This window comes from Triplophysa dalaica, chromosome 2, assembly GCF_015846415.1.
Source record: "Triplophysa dalaica isolate WHDGS20190420 chromosome 2, ASM1584641v1, whole genome shotgun sequence".
Classification (NCBI taxonomy): domain Eukaryota; kingdom Metazoa; phylum Chordata; class Actinopteri; order Cypriniformes; family Nemacheilidae; genus Triplophysa; species Triplophysa dalaica.
In genome coordinates this window covers 22,002,321-22,019,134 of record NC_079543.1, presented here as the reverse complement: position 1 = coordinate 22,019,134, position 16,814 = coordinate 22,002,321, and the positions used below count along the sequence as shown (strand labels likewise).

The following is a 16,814-nucleotide window of genomic DNA, read 5'->3' as shown; positions in this document are numbered from 1 at the left end:
GTCATACTGTGGACTCAGCCATCTGTGTGTCAGCCATCGGCGATGGACGATGTCATCATCTATCGGCTCATCCCTGTTGCATCCCTAGTAAATATGTTGTCTCCATAATCAAAGAAGTGGAAACGTGACAACTTTTTAATTCTGTGTCAGCCACCGTAGTGCTTCAATAGGGAGGGGTGGAATGAGCCGTTGGTTGCAATTCGCAACCTCACCATTAGATGTCGCTATTTCCCATACACTGGACCTTTACCATAGGTGTGAATATTAAACCTGGGAAAGTTTAATAGTTTTTAATATTTATATTCTCCGAACTTACCTTTTTTATATTCTCTTCCGCTTACCTTCATATTGTCAACATAAATGTGTTCATAAGCTAACGTATCCTGACTTGGTACTTACTGGAGATATTAATGAAAGACTTCAATGGCATACTCAAAACACTCTAAATCAGTTTATTTGCAGTTCTGGTGAAAGACTGTTTATTCAATTTTGTTCTTTGTTGTTTGCTTACAACTAAGGATTTTTCTTGTCCCAGAAATGCACTCATTTCCAACATCCTTGCTGTTTCGGTTTGGAAAAACGATTTCTATACTGTATTCTGTGCACTTGTTTTTTTGTGTTGTTTTGTTTCCCTAATTGAACAGATGCTAAATCCAAATGAGTCTAATAATATTTAATTGTTGTAAATTGTTCACATATTGCACAGTTTAATATTCAAAACAGCCACAAAAGTCAAAACATTCATTTAATAGACAATGCACTTTCTTAACTTTGTGCATGAGTCAAAATTAATCAATTAAATGATACGCATGTAGGCGTTAACAGTCATCATAATGCACTTACACAAGCGCTAAATGTGTTGATGTGTAATGATTCATCAAAAGCTGACGCCAGTTTGACCCCAGAGCATCATGGGTACGAGTGGTCAATGTATTGCCTAAAAGCCCAGAGCAGATGTCAACAGTGCATAAATTAACAGTATGAGTGTATGAAAGCATGTGACTACACATGTGACTACTCACACAATTTATCTCACTGTTTCATTCATACTTTTGTTTTTGCAACTTAATTTTGTTATTTAATTTTTGTAATTCTCATTTAACGACATATAATGCAGCATTTCACGGTCAACTGTATTTTCTAAACACTGTGGTGTGTGTTGAACGACTTATTTTTTTCTAATTTATCATATTTTTATGTTTTGTTGTGTTGTGTTTTATTTATATTTCTTTTAATCAGCCACTAATGATTTTGTTAACTTACCTGAACCTGGCCCCCCACAGATTGCAATGAGGTAAAGTCTTTATCAGGTTCTTTATACTAGGTATTTTATAAAGAACCTAGACTCTCAACATAAAATATTTCCAAATTTCAGAATAGTCCTTTTTTCTAAAAGCAGCAAATGATTGATTATAAGGACACCATTCAGGCCAACTACGCAGATCCGATACGCATGTAGAATTATATAAAAGTGTCTCGACGTTGGCTCTGAAAGTGCTTCTAATATGAATGCTGTTTTCTTTAATATGAAAATATGCAGTGACTATGTTTAAATGTTAGCAGATGCGTTAACCCACAGGCGACAGGTGACGTGACAATGATAAATGCAGTGGCCTATTTGCTCATATCCTCCTCAATGGCTCCCTCCCTTTCAAAACCTTTCATATCTCTCTTTTTCTGTCTTTTCGTGAAAGGCCCCAAGTGACAACGGCCTCAAAAGTGCAAAGTTGCTTACGGCAGCATTCGGGTCCTCGTGCTTTGTTGTCGCTGAGTTCGAGTCAAGTTCTTTGCTGATTTAGAGCATAACAATTATGTTTATTTTCCTACGGTAGGACTTTCTAGTCAAATCAATTAAATCAAGTCTTTTAGTCTGGTTTTGGTTAGATATATTATGAAAATGTTTTACTAGGCTAGATGAACATACGAGAGAGTATTGTTGTGTACGGCACTCTTTCGAAATTAAAAGAAAATTTAGCCATTTCACAATTATTAATTATGATTATGCTTAAATGTTAGATACTGCAGATGGAGCAGCAGGGTTGCCAAGTGAGAGGAAGGTCAGATGAAGTTATTTATGAAAACAGACTGTTTATGATTTTAAAGAAGAAATTGTATATATAGTATAACATGAAAGATATGTATTTTAGGTAAATTGCATTCTTTTGTATTGGGGATGGGGTGGTCATACAGATCTGGCAACCCTGTACAACATCTAAGGTTAGATTGGGTTCAATACTCGCACTAGGTCACACTAGACCTCTTTAATCTTGTATGCTACTTGAAGATAGACAGCTATGTAGTTACAGTAACACTTTTACTCAACCATGAGGCAGATATAGAGATGTAGTGGAAGAACAGCAGGCAGGAGACAAGGTGATGATGGAATAAACTGAGCAGAGTTTATTGAATAATTTTAGTTGCGTTCTCAATGTTCAGTCTGACTTCGTCTGGAACAGATTTGACAGGTGTTATCATACCAGTGAAAAAATGTACTGCTTCGTACCTTCTCTTACTATCTGTATCTGACAAGAATATGCAAAATACGATTTCACTATTGTAATATAAGTTTTGAAGAATGGGAAATAAATGAAGTGAAGTAAATACAACGATATAAGAATAAAACTTGATTTGAAACACATTTGTTTCAGATTTGTCTGTTCTCAGTTTTTCAGTGATCAGACACACACACACACACACACATATAGGTTGCTTTTAAGATACTAAGATCCTAATATCCTTCTATATGTATTTTAATGTATGTATTTATTTTATAACACTCCCTTTTGGTCGCTATTGTAAGAAATTGACATATTCGCTCTTTATTGAAATATTGATTAAAGGTGAATTAAAATGTAAATATAAAGAGTTTAAAGCTCAGCTTTGAGAAGAAAAATAAGGAGGCTTTGTAAAAAAATTCACACAACACACGTACTTTGTAAAGTTTATAAAGACACATAGCCCAGGAGAATGACTACAAAATATTTACTCAAGAGAATCAATAAATATTTATGACAGATGGTAGTCATTTTATGCTTTGTTGCGTGTGAGATTTTAGTTTTTCTTTTTTTATTTATATTTGAATAAAACCGAAATTCCATAATACACTGTTTTGCAATTGTCAAATAATGTTGTCCAATAAATACCCAAAAACTATTTATCTGGCTGAAAAACTTTATGATTTGAAGGGTTTTTCAAAGGAAAAAGCCACAACTTGCTGTAAAACTTGAAGATTACAATAAAAGTACAGTAGTTCTGACAAAAATGTTCAAGGCCTTTTCAAGCCATGCTCCTCATAACTTTGCAAAAAAAAGTCACCTGTTTAATGTGCATCCAGCCTTAATTTCTGATAAATAGCGTGTTTTATGTTCCACTGCGAAGAGAAATTCCTTTAGGCCAGAAACAGCGTGAGCTATCAATGCTAACAATTCTATCCATGTGCACTGACAGATTTTATCAGTTCAAGCTGCCTGAAGCTTTTATGTGTGGAAACCAAGCGTTCGCCGTCTTTCTTTGAGACAGTCCGCTCTCTGCGATTTTCCTGCAGATTCATGATTCACCCACACATGAAGCAGCATCTTGCTTGTGCTACAATGCTTTGACACCAATGTTTTGATATGCAGATGATTCAACAAAGGCGTGATGTGATTGTGTTTTTTGCCGTTGTCACTTCCATTGAAGCTTTTGTCATTCACTTTCAACATTTCTTTTTAGTTTAGTTTATATTCAATTCATCTCTCCAAGCATCTGCCCTGACCTATAGATCTTCTTTAATATGAAAACTCTTTGACTATTTTCTTTTATCTGACCTTGAATGGAATAATGATTTTATATATTTATTTGTTTTTAAAGGGAATGTCAGTGTGTGTGTGTAGGTTCATTCTGGTATCATAAATACAAAGGCGTACTTATCACAGAGCCACAGTGTAGTACATCCACAGAACCACGTGAAAGCCCAGCTTGAAAGATCTTTTGTCTGCTTGTTTGTCTTATTTTTTCTCTCTCTATCTCTGTCTTTTTCAGAGCTATATCCACGGCAGCAGTCAGGCTCAATTTGTGGCTGAATCTCACATTATTCTTCTGTTAAGTATCCTTTGCCATAAAACCTCCCTGGGAACAATAAACTTGTCGCATTGTTCTGTAAATGAAGTGAACCTTAATAACCCAGTGACATTTTTGAACACAGATCAGTTTTCCATCCTGAAACATTGTGCAATTTAGGATGCGTCTTGTAAATAGGCCTTTGAACGTATCTAGCACGTTTTCGAGGTAAGTACGCACCAGGCCTTGTTTCTTTTTTCTGTCATCTATTGCTCCATGAGTAGAGAACTTAAATAATCAAATTTAGAGAAATTGAATGATATTTTGCTCCATCCTTCAAGCACTTGGCAAAAGGGAACACCGTTATGTTTAAAAGATGGAAAGATCAAAAAGAAAAATCCCACTTTCAATAGAAGGCAGCATGGTTCTTCAGTATAGTCATTATTATTTCAGAAGCTCAGTTTCAAGCGTAGGTTTATCTCAAAGTGCTTAAGGCTACAGCCCACAGGTTGTATGCCTTGGCATCATAGATACAGGCGTGAGAAGGTGGCAGGTCTCAGAACACAGCTGCAGTTGAGTAGAAGTTTCAGTATAGTATGGTAATATAGCTGAAATTTCTGTTTTCTGAAAACTAGCTTATAACTAAAATGTTATATTGTATTGTATATTTTAGTCAATGCTAAAGCTGTGATCTGTAACTTTTTTGGTTGAAAAACAAAAATCACCCTGTTGGAAAAAGCAGCATATGCTGGGTTAGGTATGTTTTGATGCTGGTTTGACCAGCACATGATCAGCTAAGGACCAGCTTAACCAGCACATCACCAGTTTAAACCAGCACGTGACCAGCTTAAACCAGCACATGACCAGTTTAAACCAGCACATCACTTGTTTAAACCAGCACATGACCAGTTTAAACCAGCACATCACCAGTTTAAACCAGCACATGACCAGTTTAAAACAGCATATAACCAGCTTAAAACAGCACATGACCAGTTTAAACCAGCACGTGACCAGTTTAAACCAGCACGTGACCAGCTTAAACCAGCACATGACCAGTTTAAACCAGCACATCATCAGTTTAAACCAGCACGTGACCAGCTTAAACCAGCACGTGACCAGCTTAAACCAGCACATGACCAGCTTAAACCAGCACATGACCAGCTTAAAACAGCACATAACCAGCTTAAAACAGCACATGACCAGTTTAAACCTGCACGTGACCATCTTAAACCAGCACATGACCAGTTTAAACCAGCACATGACCAGTTTAAACCGACACATGACCAGTTTAAACCAGCACGTGACCAGTTTAAACCAGCACGTGACCAGTTTAAACCAGCACATGACCAGCTTAAACCAGCACATGACCAGTTTAAACCAGCACATGACCAGTTTAAACCGACACATGACCAGTTTAAACCAGCACGTGACCAGTTTAAACCAGCACGTGACCAGTTTAAACCAGCACATGACCAGCTTAAACCAGGACATGACCAGCTTAAACCAGCACATGACCAGTTTAAACCAGCACGTGACAAGATTAATCCAGCACATGACCAGTTTAAACCAGCACAAACCAGCATCAAAACATACCAAACCAGCATATGGTGTTTTTTTTCAACAGGGCAGTCAACTTGAACTGATTTGCGTTGTTAATGGAACAGTTCACCAAAAATTCTGTCCAATTATTCACCCTAAAGTTGTTACAAGTCTGTATAAATGTCTTTGCTCTCATGAACACAAAGAAAGATATTTGGAAGACACTTGTAACCAAACAATTCTTGGCTACCATTCAAGGTACAATTAGCAGTTGTTTTGTTCAAACTACAAAAGCAAAAACTGTAGTGTTAAAAGGTTCGTTGAGAGTTGGTGGTTGAAATCCATCTAGCTGCCACTGTTAAAAATTGTTCTTGTACATTTGTGTGTTTGGACTTGTTTGTCTGGCTGTGTTGGGCATGTCCTTTTGAACGTCAATCTCTGTGTGAACTTCCAATGTAATTATGGGAGGGTTGTTGACTGTGTCTGATGGGCAGTTGTCAGACTGACACAGACCCTCTGCTATAATCTGATTCCCCCGCTGGAGAAGAGTAGAGAGGAGCTTCCAGCACCTTTAGCACAACCTGAAGCGTTTGTCTCTCTTCCTCTCACTGATCACCACTTCCCCCCAGGCTGGAGAAGACCTCCAAACCCAATGAAGTGTGCTTAGAATTTAGGAGTGTCTTGTGTTTTTATTCTGTTTACTGAATTGACAATATACAGGATATTTTATACAGGTAAGCATGTTTAAAGGAACAGTTCACCCAAAAAATCCTCAATGAAAATGTATTTACCCTTAAGCCATCCTACTTGTAACACAAACGTATTTTCATGAACACAACGTTTTTCAATATCATGCTACATCTAGAGATATGCTTAGCTGGAAAAGTCATATATTGTACATCCGAGTTGGCATGAGGGCTAGTCAATTATTAGAACTGTTCTTTCAAGAATCTGTTTATTTTATAGAGAAAGCCTTGTTATTTCCTTAACTTCCGTCACAGATGCGGCGATCACCATGGGAATGGTGCTTCTGAACGAAGCCGCCACCTCCAAGGGAGATGTGGGCAAACGACGAAGTGAGTTTTTTTATATGTTTGCATTTCTTCCTCTTTTGATGCAGTTTCTAAAATGTTTTATTAAACCTGTTGCATAATGCAGTTTTTATGTGGATCACACAGACATAAATCATAGCACTTCTGGTTGAGGAAAGATGACACTTTTCTTGAAACTCAGAATATTTACCTGTTGGATAAAACTGAATAAACAAAATCTCATAGCTTACATTAAAGTTGGCCCTCCAACCAGACAGCAGACACGGGGTTGAGCTATCTTGACTTGGGTCTGTAAAGCAACCACTTAGTAATGGCCTAGCAACCACCCAGTGCCCTCTGGTACACACATATCGTCTTTGAGTTTTCCATTTTGGCAGCGAATTTTGCGAGGTCAGACACCTCTCCCATTCACTTGTATAGATCTCCTAAAAAGAGCATTTTGAATGTGCGCAAACAAGAGTCAATGACTTTGGAGCTTTCCGTAGTCACGGTCTCAATATCCTTTAAGAGGCATAAGAGGATCAAGTCTCTTTTGCCTTTTCATACACAATAGCGTGTCTAGGTTTGTGTATTTCATCGTGTTTAAAGTGTGTTTGCATGCTTAAAACCGATCACGAGTGTGCGTCTTCCACACAGGTTGAGGTTCGCATGGGCACGTGTACTGATTCCAGTCATGTGACTGCGTGTCACCTCCCGCTCAAGTTCCGGTCCCACATACAAGTTTCACATACGTGACAGTTTTCTTTTGGGAATCTGACGTCACATTCCCTGTAATCCCCCCTTGGAAGCGGTTCTCAGGGGTTCCCATAACAACGAACATCGCCTCTATACTCCGCAAATCGCTTTCCATGCATTATCACTGCATTAGCTGTGGAGACCACTTAATATGATGGCCTTCAACCCACTATCACGGAGTCATCGCAGGCTTTGATATGCTAATAGCGTGAATTACGGGTAATATGTAAACGGTGAGTTATTTTTTGGCATGGCATTAAATTCACCTCAGTGACAAACAAGGGAAGTGCTTTTTGTTTCTGAATTTGGGCCGAACAGAAAGAGAAACGAGCCCTTTGTGTGAAACGCAGGGAGACAAATGATTATAATTACAGTGTGTGTGTGTGTGTGGATAATTGTGTTAACTGCTATTTCTATGTGTGTGTAAGAGGGTGCTTGTGTCACTAGTAGACATGATGAGTTTTGGCAGTCATGGATATGTAGCACGGTTTACATTCAGAGCGCAGGTTATTTTTTACACTGTCATCATTACATTCCACTCAAATCTTAAAATCAGTTTTGATTGAGGTGAAAATAGAATTAATACTGTTTCAGAATTCATCTAGATCCATGTTGAACATAATTGTGGGCAAAATTCAAATCAACTGAATTTAATCGGACTGTAAAGCCACACTTCAGAGGAAACAAATGATGCTGTGTTACTGGTCGTAACACCGCCAGCGAGTCTGTCGGTAAGTGTCGGCTAGTCTTTTAATACGAGGTCATTAGAAGGCGTTCCTAGCCTTGGTTGCTCTAATAGCACTTATAAGCTACCTGTTTACTCCGATTGGTAGTAGCTCCCAAAAGTCGCTCATCATTTGCATAAAGTTGAGTAAATCTCAACCTTGTTGCGTCGCAAGACACGCCCATTTCCTGTCGCCAAATGTCACTGTCATTCGTGTCGCCGGACCCATTGAAATGAATGACATCATTTGTGTTCCAAATCAGGGGCTGCAACCTTTAAAGGACCCAGTCTTTGCTGTTTTTGAGGCTTTGATTGTGTTTTTTGGATGTTTAACAATGGATGTTCATGTTTCTATTAAAAAAAACGCTTTATATTTTACATATTTCAAGTCCATTGTTCACCGCTGACCCTCTTCTCACTGAACGACTGGATTTCTGGAGTTCCCCACTTAGAGTATAAACTTTGGCTTTGAGCATTAATCAGTAACAATGGCGTCAACTTCCCTTTATCAGTTAAAAACATACGGATCGATCAAAGTGTAACGGAGGTCTGCTGGTGCATTTTTTTTCCTACTATGGCGAGATAAATGACATCGGACTGAATGGCGTCAGACTGGTTATATTAATTAACACTAATAACAGAAGCGTTAGTTTTGCCTTTTTAAATTGGGCCCGAGTTGGATAATAAAACAAACAGATTGACCAGGAGCCATTTGCAAGCAGGACTTCAAAGGACGTTTCATTAAAGTGTTTTAGACAGAGATATGTGTACACACACACAATATCAGTGTATTACACAGAACAGCTTTCACAGCCGATGTTAAAGTCATGGAAGCTGTTATTTGACCGTTGGTTATTTTAGAATGTGTTTAGCTGAATTCTTATAACCAGTTGTAGGACTGTGATCAAAGTGAAAGTAGTTTAGCGTGTAGCTCAGTCAAATGTTTACAATCTCTCATAACCGAGCACTACTCCAGCGGCTCTTCCTCTTCTCAAGAAGACCTTGCCAGTTTTTTTGCGTATTCCTTTGGGCGGAGGTTATTAAAAGCACTTGGAATAGTGACATCATGTACCCGGGAAAAAGAGGGATGTAGTCCGATCCAGCCGTTCTATGTAGTTTTTTGAAAAGCCAGAAAAATTATATTTTGTTTTCGAGAATATGATATGTTTTAATCGTTTATGTAGATTAAAACAGCCCAACAGAATATTAAATTAACCAACCTTACAAATTAAAAAAACACAATAATGCAACAACAATGTTAATTAACAACATCATATAATATTAATACACTAGAATGACCTTTTTTGTGTATTATGTACTTTTATTTAACTAAAGTTTTGATAGATTATTAAAAAAATTCAAGCCGTTAAAGGCGCGCTGTGAATCTCGGGATAGCCAAAGCTGTGAAGCATACATTCGTTTTATTCTCCTGCAGAAATAAGGTCACATGTTGGGGCTGGATTGAAGAAACCTTTGAATTAAGACAGCCGCTGTGGCGCAATTGGTCTTCAAATCCAGCCTTCAAAGCACGCAGCCCCAGAATTGGGACACAGCTTTGTCGCTGGGTGTCAATGGCGGTATGAACGCATAGTTAGCTTCACTTTTCTTTGTCATTTTGTGTTTCTTTTAACCAAATGATGCAAAAGTAATTCAAGTAGATGTGTTACGTCAATTGTTTTGGGTTCAGAGTAACCACATTTTTTTTACTTCATCATATAAACTGTGGGCATGTTCCAAATGTCCCTTGATTTCTATTTTTTAATTAAAAAATAATGACATTCACGCAATTTGAAGCGTGGCTTAAAGGGATAGTTGACCTAAAAATGAAAAGTCTTTCATCCTGTTTTCATCCTCATGTCATTCCAAACCTGAATTTATGTATTTCTTCGGCAGAACACAAAAGAGGATATTTTGAAGAATGTTGGTAAACAAACAACATTGCCCCACTTTGGCTTCTAATGACACAAAACGTTTTCACAAAATATCGTCTTTTGTGTTTCACAGAAGAAAGAGTCATATGACATGAGGTTAAATAAATGATGACAGAAATTCTATTTTGCATTAATAAATGTTGAAGCTCCAAAATCACAAAATGTATACAAAAAGAGTCAAAAAATGATTCTCCAGCTAGCTAGTTTAGCCTCAAATATCAATATATCTATATCACTGTTTGTTATGAATGCTATATAATATAAACATATAATGATATGTAAACACTAATATATTCTGAATATAAACCTAAATTATAGATTTATGTGAGAATATACCAAAACAAAATCAGAAGAGTGCTAAATTCAATTATGGTGACATGTTGGTGGCTTCAAATTGGTTCTTGCATCTCTCATCACCAGTTGTCTCATTATACTTTGTCACGAGACACATTGATTCCCTTTTATAATGGATGTATGTGCTTTTTTGGTGGGGTTTTGGAAGTATTGTGGAGATTACCCTATTGTACAGGCCTGAATCAGACCTGCTTCTTCATCCCATCAGCATTACTATTATTATTATATGAGCAACACAGTTTAACATGTTTCTATGTTAATGTGTCAGTGTAAAATGTAGTTACAGAAATATGAATAGGCAGTCAGAATAAAACCTATTAAAATAAATTTAATATTCTTTAGTTTAATTAGCGGATGCTTCAACGACACATACCTTCTTAACCTGCCCCCTCCAGAGGTCGAGGCTCACATTTTCCCGTACGCCCTTCGAATTTGCCGCGGCCGTCATCCGCCACACTGGGGTCAGAGGTCACCTTAGCTCTGTGGATAATTAAACCAGCGATGCCACCTCGTCCGTCCCAGCGCTGGGCTTTTTCTACACCTGTCACTGTTAATTGACCATTAGGCATATATGAATCTACATTATTATAATCTCATCAGTCAGCCTCTGAAAAGGTTTCAAGTGCTTCAGTGGGCAGCAGGTCATTTTACAAAGAATGAGAGTGAAGGATGAATAGATTATATGCTGGGAATTGTCGAGAAAATGTGCCAACTTGTATTTTGCTATACAGATATATTTACAGGATTGCTTTATGTTATTTAAAACGAGAGCAATGAAGAAACATGGAATTACACTTATTCACTTTATTTTAGTTTAGTCCTGTTTCATTTGTAAAGAGAAAACCGTGAGCTGTAGTATAAGATGACAGAGAGGGATAAAGGGAGGGTTCAGTACCCATCTTGAAGCACTTTCCCTGGGGTGCGAGAGGAGAAGGAAAGCCCTGCCGCTGAGGCAGATGTTTGCACTCTAGGCACTGCTGGGCGACCCTCTGTCACCCACTGGAGGAACACGAGACGGGCACACTGACTAATTCATGCGACGGGGTTTGAGGAATAGGTTTTGACTGATGAGTTGTGTCCGTGTGTGAGTCATATGCATATGCATGCTTTCTGGGCACATAAAGATACGGTGCCAGTATTATAGTGGTCATAACTCAGACAGTTTCTGCATGTCTCATGTTAATCTTGAGTACTTACAGAATAGTATCGCACAATTCAAATATCCGTAGAGTTTGATCACATTTATATAAGACAGATACAGCTGTAGGATTATTTCCGAAAACATTTGACGCGTGGGGGGTGGAATTAAAGCACCAGGCTCCCATTGCCAACAAAACACAGACATATGATTCAGTTTCAATTATCGTGTGCGGTTCATTTCCGGCATCTTTTAGCGCTGGGACCGCGCCATCTATTCCAAATGATCTTCAAATCCAGCGTTTTATCCAACGTTTATATAACATTACTAACATGGAGTAGACAAACAAACCCACCCCAACTTCTCTTACTATCGCAAGAGTAGCGAGCTGCGTCTGCAGGCGCACAGTACAGCCAATCTTGTTGCACATCCCGTTTAATCTGTGTATGCTTCTGTCATTTTGTTCTTATACACTTATTTGTAGTTTTTCACACTTAAACTGGTAGTAGAAACATGGGTAACTCCCTATTAACATGAAACTCATATTCTTGGTCTCTCTCGGAGAAAAAAAACAATATTTAAAACAAGGGCAACAAACTGCAATACTTCAAATAATTGTTTTTAAATGTACTGTAAGCAGTACTGTTTATGCCCACGGCAAGAAGTATTTGCTCATGTTTAAAAATAGGGCAACGTTACGGTACATTTTTAAGCACTGTATGTTTTCACATTTAGGTAAAACATTTCTGAACTCTGGAGTCACATTAAGGTGGTTAGCTTGAAATAATTGAACAGAAAAAAATTAATGTTTGTTAGTACCAATATACAGTAACAGCGTGCTTTTAATTCCTATGTATTATAACATCATTTGAGATCATAATGATTGTTGGCTTCTCCACCATAGTTAGTGTGTGAATCTGTTTTAGTTGTTTTGGCTCAATATGGCTTATATAATATTATATAATTATATTTAATAGAGCTTGTTTAGTAAATATATATACAGTACTGTACAAAAGTCTTAGGCACATTATGTGACATTAGTGTTTTTAGCCCCTTAAAGGGTTTTAAACCAGTTATTTATATAGTTTGCTGTAGTGTGTCGGATGGAATTGTGAGTTTACATTTCTTTTGTCATTATTCATAATAATCCAGTGAGATGTGTGCACAAGGAGTGTGACAACAGCCGGTATTCCACACAGAGATCAGGTCTCATTGAGTCGTGTCTATTATTACATATAGAAACTGTAACTGACTAAATCTGGAAGAACTGTAGCAATTGACGATTGAAGAAACTTACCTGCAAAAATAACCAGCTTAATACCTTTTTTTGGGGTGGATGAAAATACATGTCATTTGCAGAGTACTATATATTTAACATAATAATCACCGTAATTCTGTAAAAGCAAATCGATAATCTTCTGACAAGAATAAATGGCATGTAAAACAATAAAAGCTTAACATAAAACAAATTGGATCCAATTCAGAGCCAACGGCAGACAATTGTTGTGCTATTAAGTGGTAATAAAACTCATTATGAAAGTCCAGAAAAAAACAATAAAGGGTCTTCTTTATAAAAAACAATAAAAAGAATATAAGCATGTGTTTCTAAACTGCTCACAGCAGACTGGTGGATTTGTATCAGATAGATGGTCCAGATGTTTGATGCACGAATGCAAAAGCGCCAATATAATAAACTTGCATTTTTATGGTCATAAAAATGATCACAGACCTCAGCCACTCAATAAAAGTATATGCAAGCAGTAATTTCCAATAGAGCATTATTTACTCTATCCTTCCATCTGTTTGCCAAATACCCTTGAATCGAGGCTCATAATCTGTCCTTTACAATTTCATTGAGCAAAAAATAAAGTTACAACGCGGGATGAGAGCACGGAGCGTGTTGTTATAACTTTGATCAAAAGCATACTCGCTTTAGTTTGGTGCTTTTCAGTAAGCTAGAGTGAGCCACAAAACAAACTGGAACCTCTGGTGACTTCACATGTTAATTGCTACTATGCAAAGTAAAAATACTGGCACAGTCGGTGGTTGATCAAACCCAGCTGTTGTCATGGAAACACTTACTTAAAAAAAACTTAAACAATATGCTAAATGAAGATTGTCAAGAATAGCAAGGGTTCCGTATCAAACACCGCTCCCCCCTCAATAACATTTACAGCAAGCTGCTCGACGCAGGAAATCAGCCAAACGCGACTTCAGCACACCGCAACGTCGCATTTGTTACCCGACGATGCGGACGACCCTGAAAATAAATGTTTAGCGCCGTTTAAATGTCACGTCTCAGTTAGTAACGTTAGCTATTATCGCACAACACGGAATCCTTTCGGGAAACGGCCGTATGGCACATCTTCTGGGAAAGCTTTCCGTAATAATATGTCATTGAAATGATAATGGGCTCAAACGCACCAAGGTCTCCGTGCAAACTTTCCGACGCGGAACCTTGAAAGCGAGAAGTTGGATACATTCTGAAACTTGAAAAAGACGAACTGCGAAGGGCCAGCGTGCTGCGTGTGTGAATTGTGTATAAGAGGTTGTTTCTGTATGACTAATCTGGGGGGAACGCTGCTGGCAGTATGATGTAATTGGAGGTGCCCCTCTTTTGAAGAGGTTAACAGACTTTGATTAAGCTCTGATTAGCTTCTCATTCATCTAAACAGCAGCTGCCATCGTGTCACGCTTTAATATGTTTACTAGTTACACAAAGACTCTCATGTACGCACCTTTTGCTTGAATCATGAGCTTTTGCTAACAACACAGTACCATGGAATTACATTCTGGGGGGTGTTTGCATGATTATGTGCTTTCGGATAATGTCTATAAAGTATTTGTGTACGGTGTTAAAGGGATAGTTCATTATTTACTCTTGTCGTTTCTTTCTTCTGCAGAACAAAAAAGAAGATATTTTCAACAATGTCGGTTGACGAACAGCGGCAGTACCCATTGACTTGCATTGGTTTTGTGTCCGTACAGTAGTCAATGGCAACCGCCGTTATTCGGTTACCGACATTCTTGAAAATATCGTCTGTTGTGTTGTGAAGAAGAATGTCATACAGGTTGGATATGTCGAGAGGGTGAGTTAATGATGACAGAACCTTTTAATACCGTGCTACACATACTTGTAGGAGCTGCTTTGCAGTGCATCATGCTGTACTTCATCCTCGACTATTTTTAAAAACATTTTAGTAATTTGGTTATAATTGTTAGACATTCGTTTTTACGACCTCATTAGTTTAGCAACTACGTGGAATATTTGTACTTGTAAAAGCTCATTTGTCACACCGCAGGACGGTGAATGGAATGGAAATGGAATAAAGTGATGAAAATAGGGAGGAATCTTAAAGAAGCACCAGCCAATTACAAGACAAAGTACTTGTGTGTAAATTCATACGAAATATCATATTAATTTGTGCTTTATAAATGTGATGTTAAAAAATTGCGAGCACGCTATTTGTCAGCCACCCATATGACAAAATACAGCAGTGTTACCATTTATTACATTCTTTTACTTTACCATGATACAGCATAGTGTTTTTGTAAGGGCTAGTTCACACAAAAATAAAAACTCTGTCATCATTTATTCACCCTTAGCTCAATCAAAACCTGTTTTACTACAAATGTCTCAAATGGTTTAACATCCATACAATGGAAGTCAATAGGCTCCATTGTTGTTTGGTTATCAGCATTCGTCAAAATATCTTCTTTTGTGTTCTGCAGAATAGAATAAGTCATGAATATTTACAATTTTTGTGTGAACTTTCAGGTCAAAATAAGACACTGTGATTTTGTTTCAGTCTCACACTGTTTAATGCTTTATTGACTAATCTTTAAAGTCACCTTATAATGTGATGCATCAGGTTATCATATGTTGGACACTCTCTCCTCTCAGGGAAAAAACAGCTGATGCGGGGTGTTTTATAAGCGTTTAAGTAGCGATTATTGTTTCATTCATTACTAATAGCTTCATTTTAGATGGCTGTTAGGGATTACCTCTCAGATCAAAGTTCATGAAAAGAGATTTTCACCAGCCGCTTAATCCCATTATAAAAGACCACAGCTGCATTCTAATTAGGTTTGATCAATATAACCATTTTTGGGCTCATCGTGAGAGGAACGCTCAATATGTGTTTTTTATTTCCTCTCTTTACAGTTATCTGTCTCGTTGGGCTTGGTTTGGTTGTGTTCTTCTTTAGCTTCCTTCTCTCCATCTTCAGATCAAAATATCACGGCTATCCTTACAGGTAAGAAGTGTTCATCTACAGGGTTAAATTGAACTGCCTGAATAAATCATTCAAATTAAAAGTCAACGTGAATTTAAATGTGACTCCATTTGCTTTCTTCTTGCATCATCTGGCTCACATTTAAAGCAAAGCCAAGTGCCACCCAATGAGTACTGGCGGGTTTTCTGGAGGAAAATAGTTTACATTTTGTGATTTTAATAAAGTCCAACACAATTTGTCCTGTTGAGTATTGCGTTTCACTCTCATTTATGTAACATTACCCACATAAAGTGGGTCACAAGGGCCATTTCGTGTTGACTTCAAGTATAAATTTACGGCATGTATCATAACTTTGCATCTGGGAAGTTGTTAATATTTGATATGCGTGGGCAGAATTTGAGCTAATGAGCTTATAAAAAAATAATATATATAGTACAGCAGGGAGAATTTTGTTAGCTACTGCTCATAGTACCAAGTCAAGTGCATGACCCTTTGAAATTGTCCCTTAACAATCCTGTGTTAATGTCCTTTCCAGTCAGCGAAGACTTTTATCATTCACACATTTCCATCTTTCTATCTCTTTCAGCTTCCTGATTAAGTGAAATCGTGCAGTGAAAGGAAAGTCAGCGTTCTTCAGAGTTCACTGCATGAATTCAGCCGCTGTTATACTGTAACACGTTGCACATGTGACCTAAAAAAAATAAACTGAGCTGTTACCCACCGCTGTGCACCGTGTGGTCTGTACGCATCCATTAAAGTTAGACGAATCGCATGTTTGTTTATATTACCGATTTTCGCTTCTAATTGCAAATTGAGCATTATGTCCTCAAGGTTTAGTGCAGAGGAGTTTTTGCATCTGCGCGTGTGTGTGCTGCATGCGCGGCTGTTATTTGTTATTGCAGTTTATGATACCTCTCTTGAGGCAATTGTGCGAGTCTCAGCAGATTGTGTCCTCTCTTTGTCCTCTTCAGTCAGAGTTCTCTCCCCCTTCTGACATCTGGGAAGGAATATTTAGGTCTTGGATCATTTTTTCCACTTTCTGTGGGTAGGTGGTGAAGGGGGCTTGTA

General features: G+C 37.8%; 1 protein-coding gene across 1 annotated transcript in view; it reads left to right on the top strand.

Moving 5' to 3' along the window:
- Positions 1 to 16,538, top strand: part of LOC130407704 (tumor suppressor candidate 3) — a 70,431-nt gene extending 53,893 nt beyond the window's left edge. The window contains exons 7-10 of the mRNA XM_056730866.1: positions 4,021 to 4,084; positions 6,579 to 6,653; positions 15,677 to 15,767; positions 16,333 to 16,538. Coding sequence (XP_056586844.1) covers positions 4,021 to 4,084; positions 6,579 to 6,653; positions 15,677 to 15,767; positions 16,333 to 16,348 — 246 coding nt within the window. The 3' untranslated portion in view covers positions 16,349 to 16,538. The remainder of the gene's footprint in view (positions 1 to 4,020; positions 4,085 to 6,578; positions 6,654 to 15,676; positions 15,768 to 16,332) is intronic.
- Positions 16,539 to 16,814: the final 276 nt, after the last annotated feature.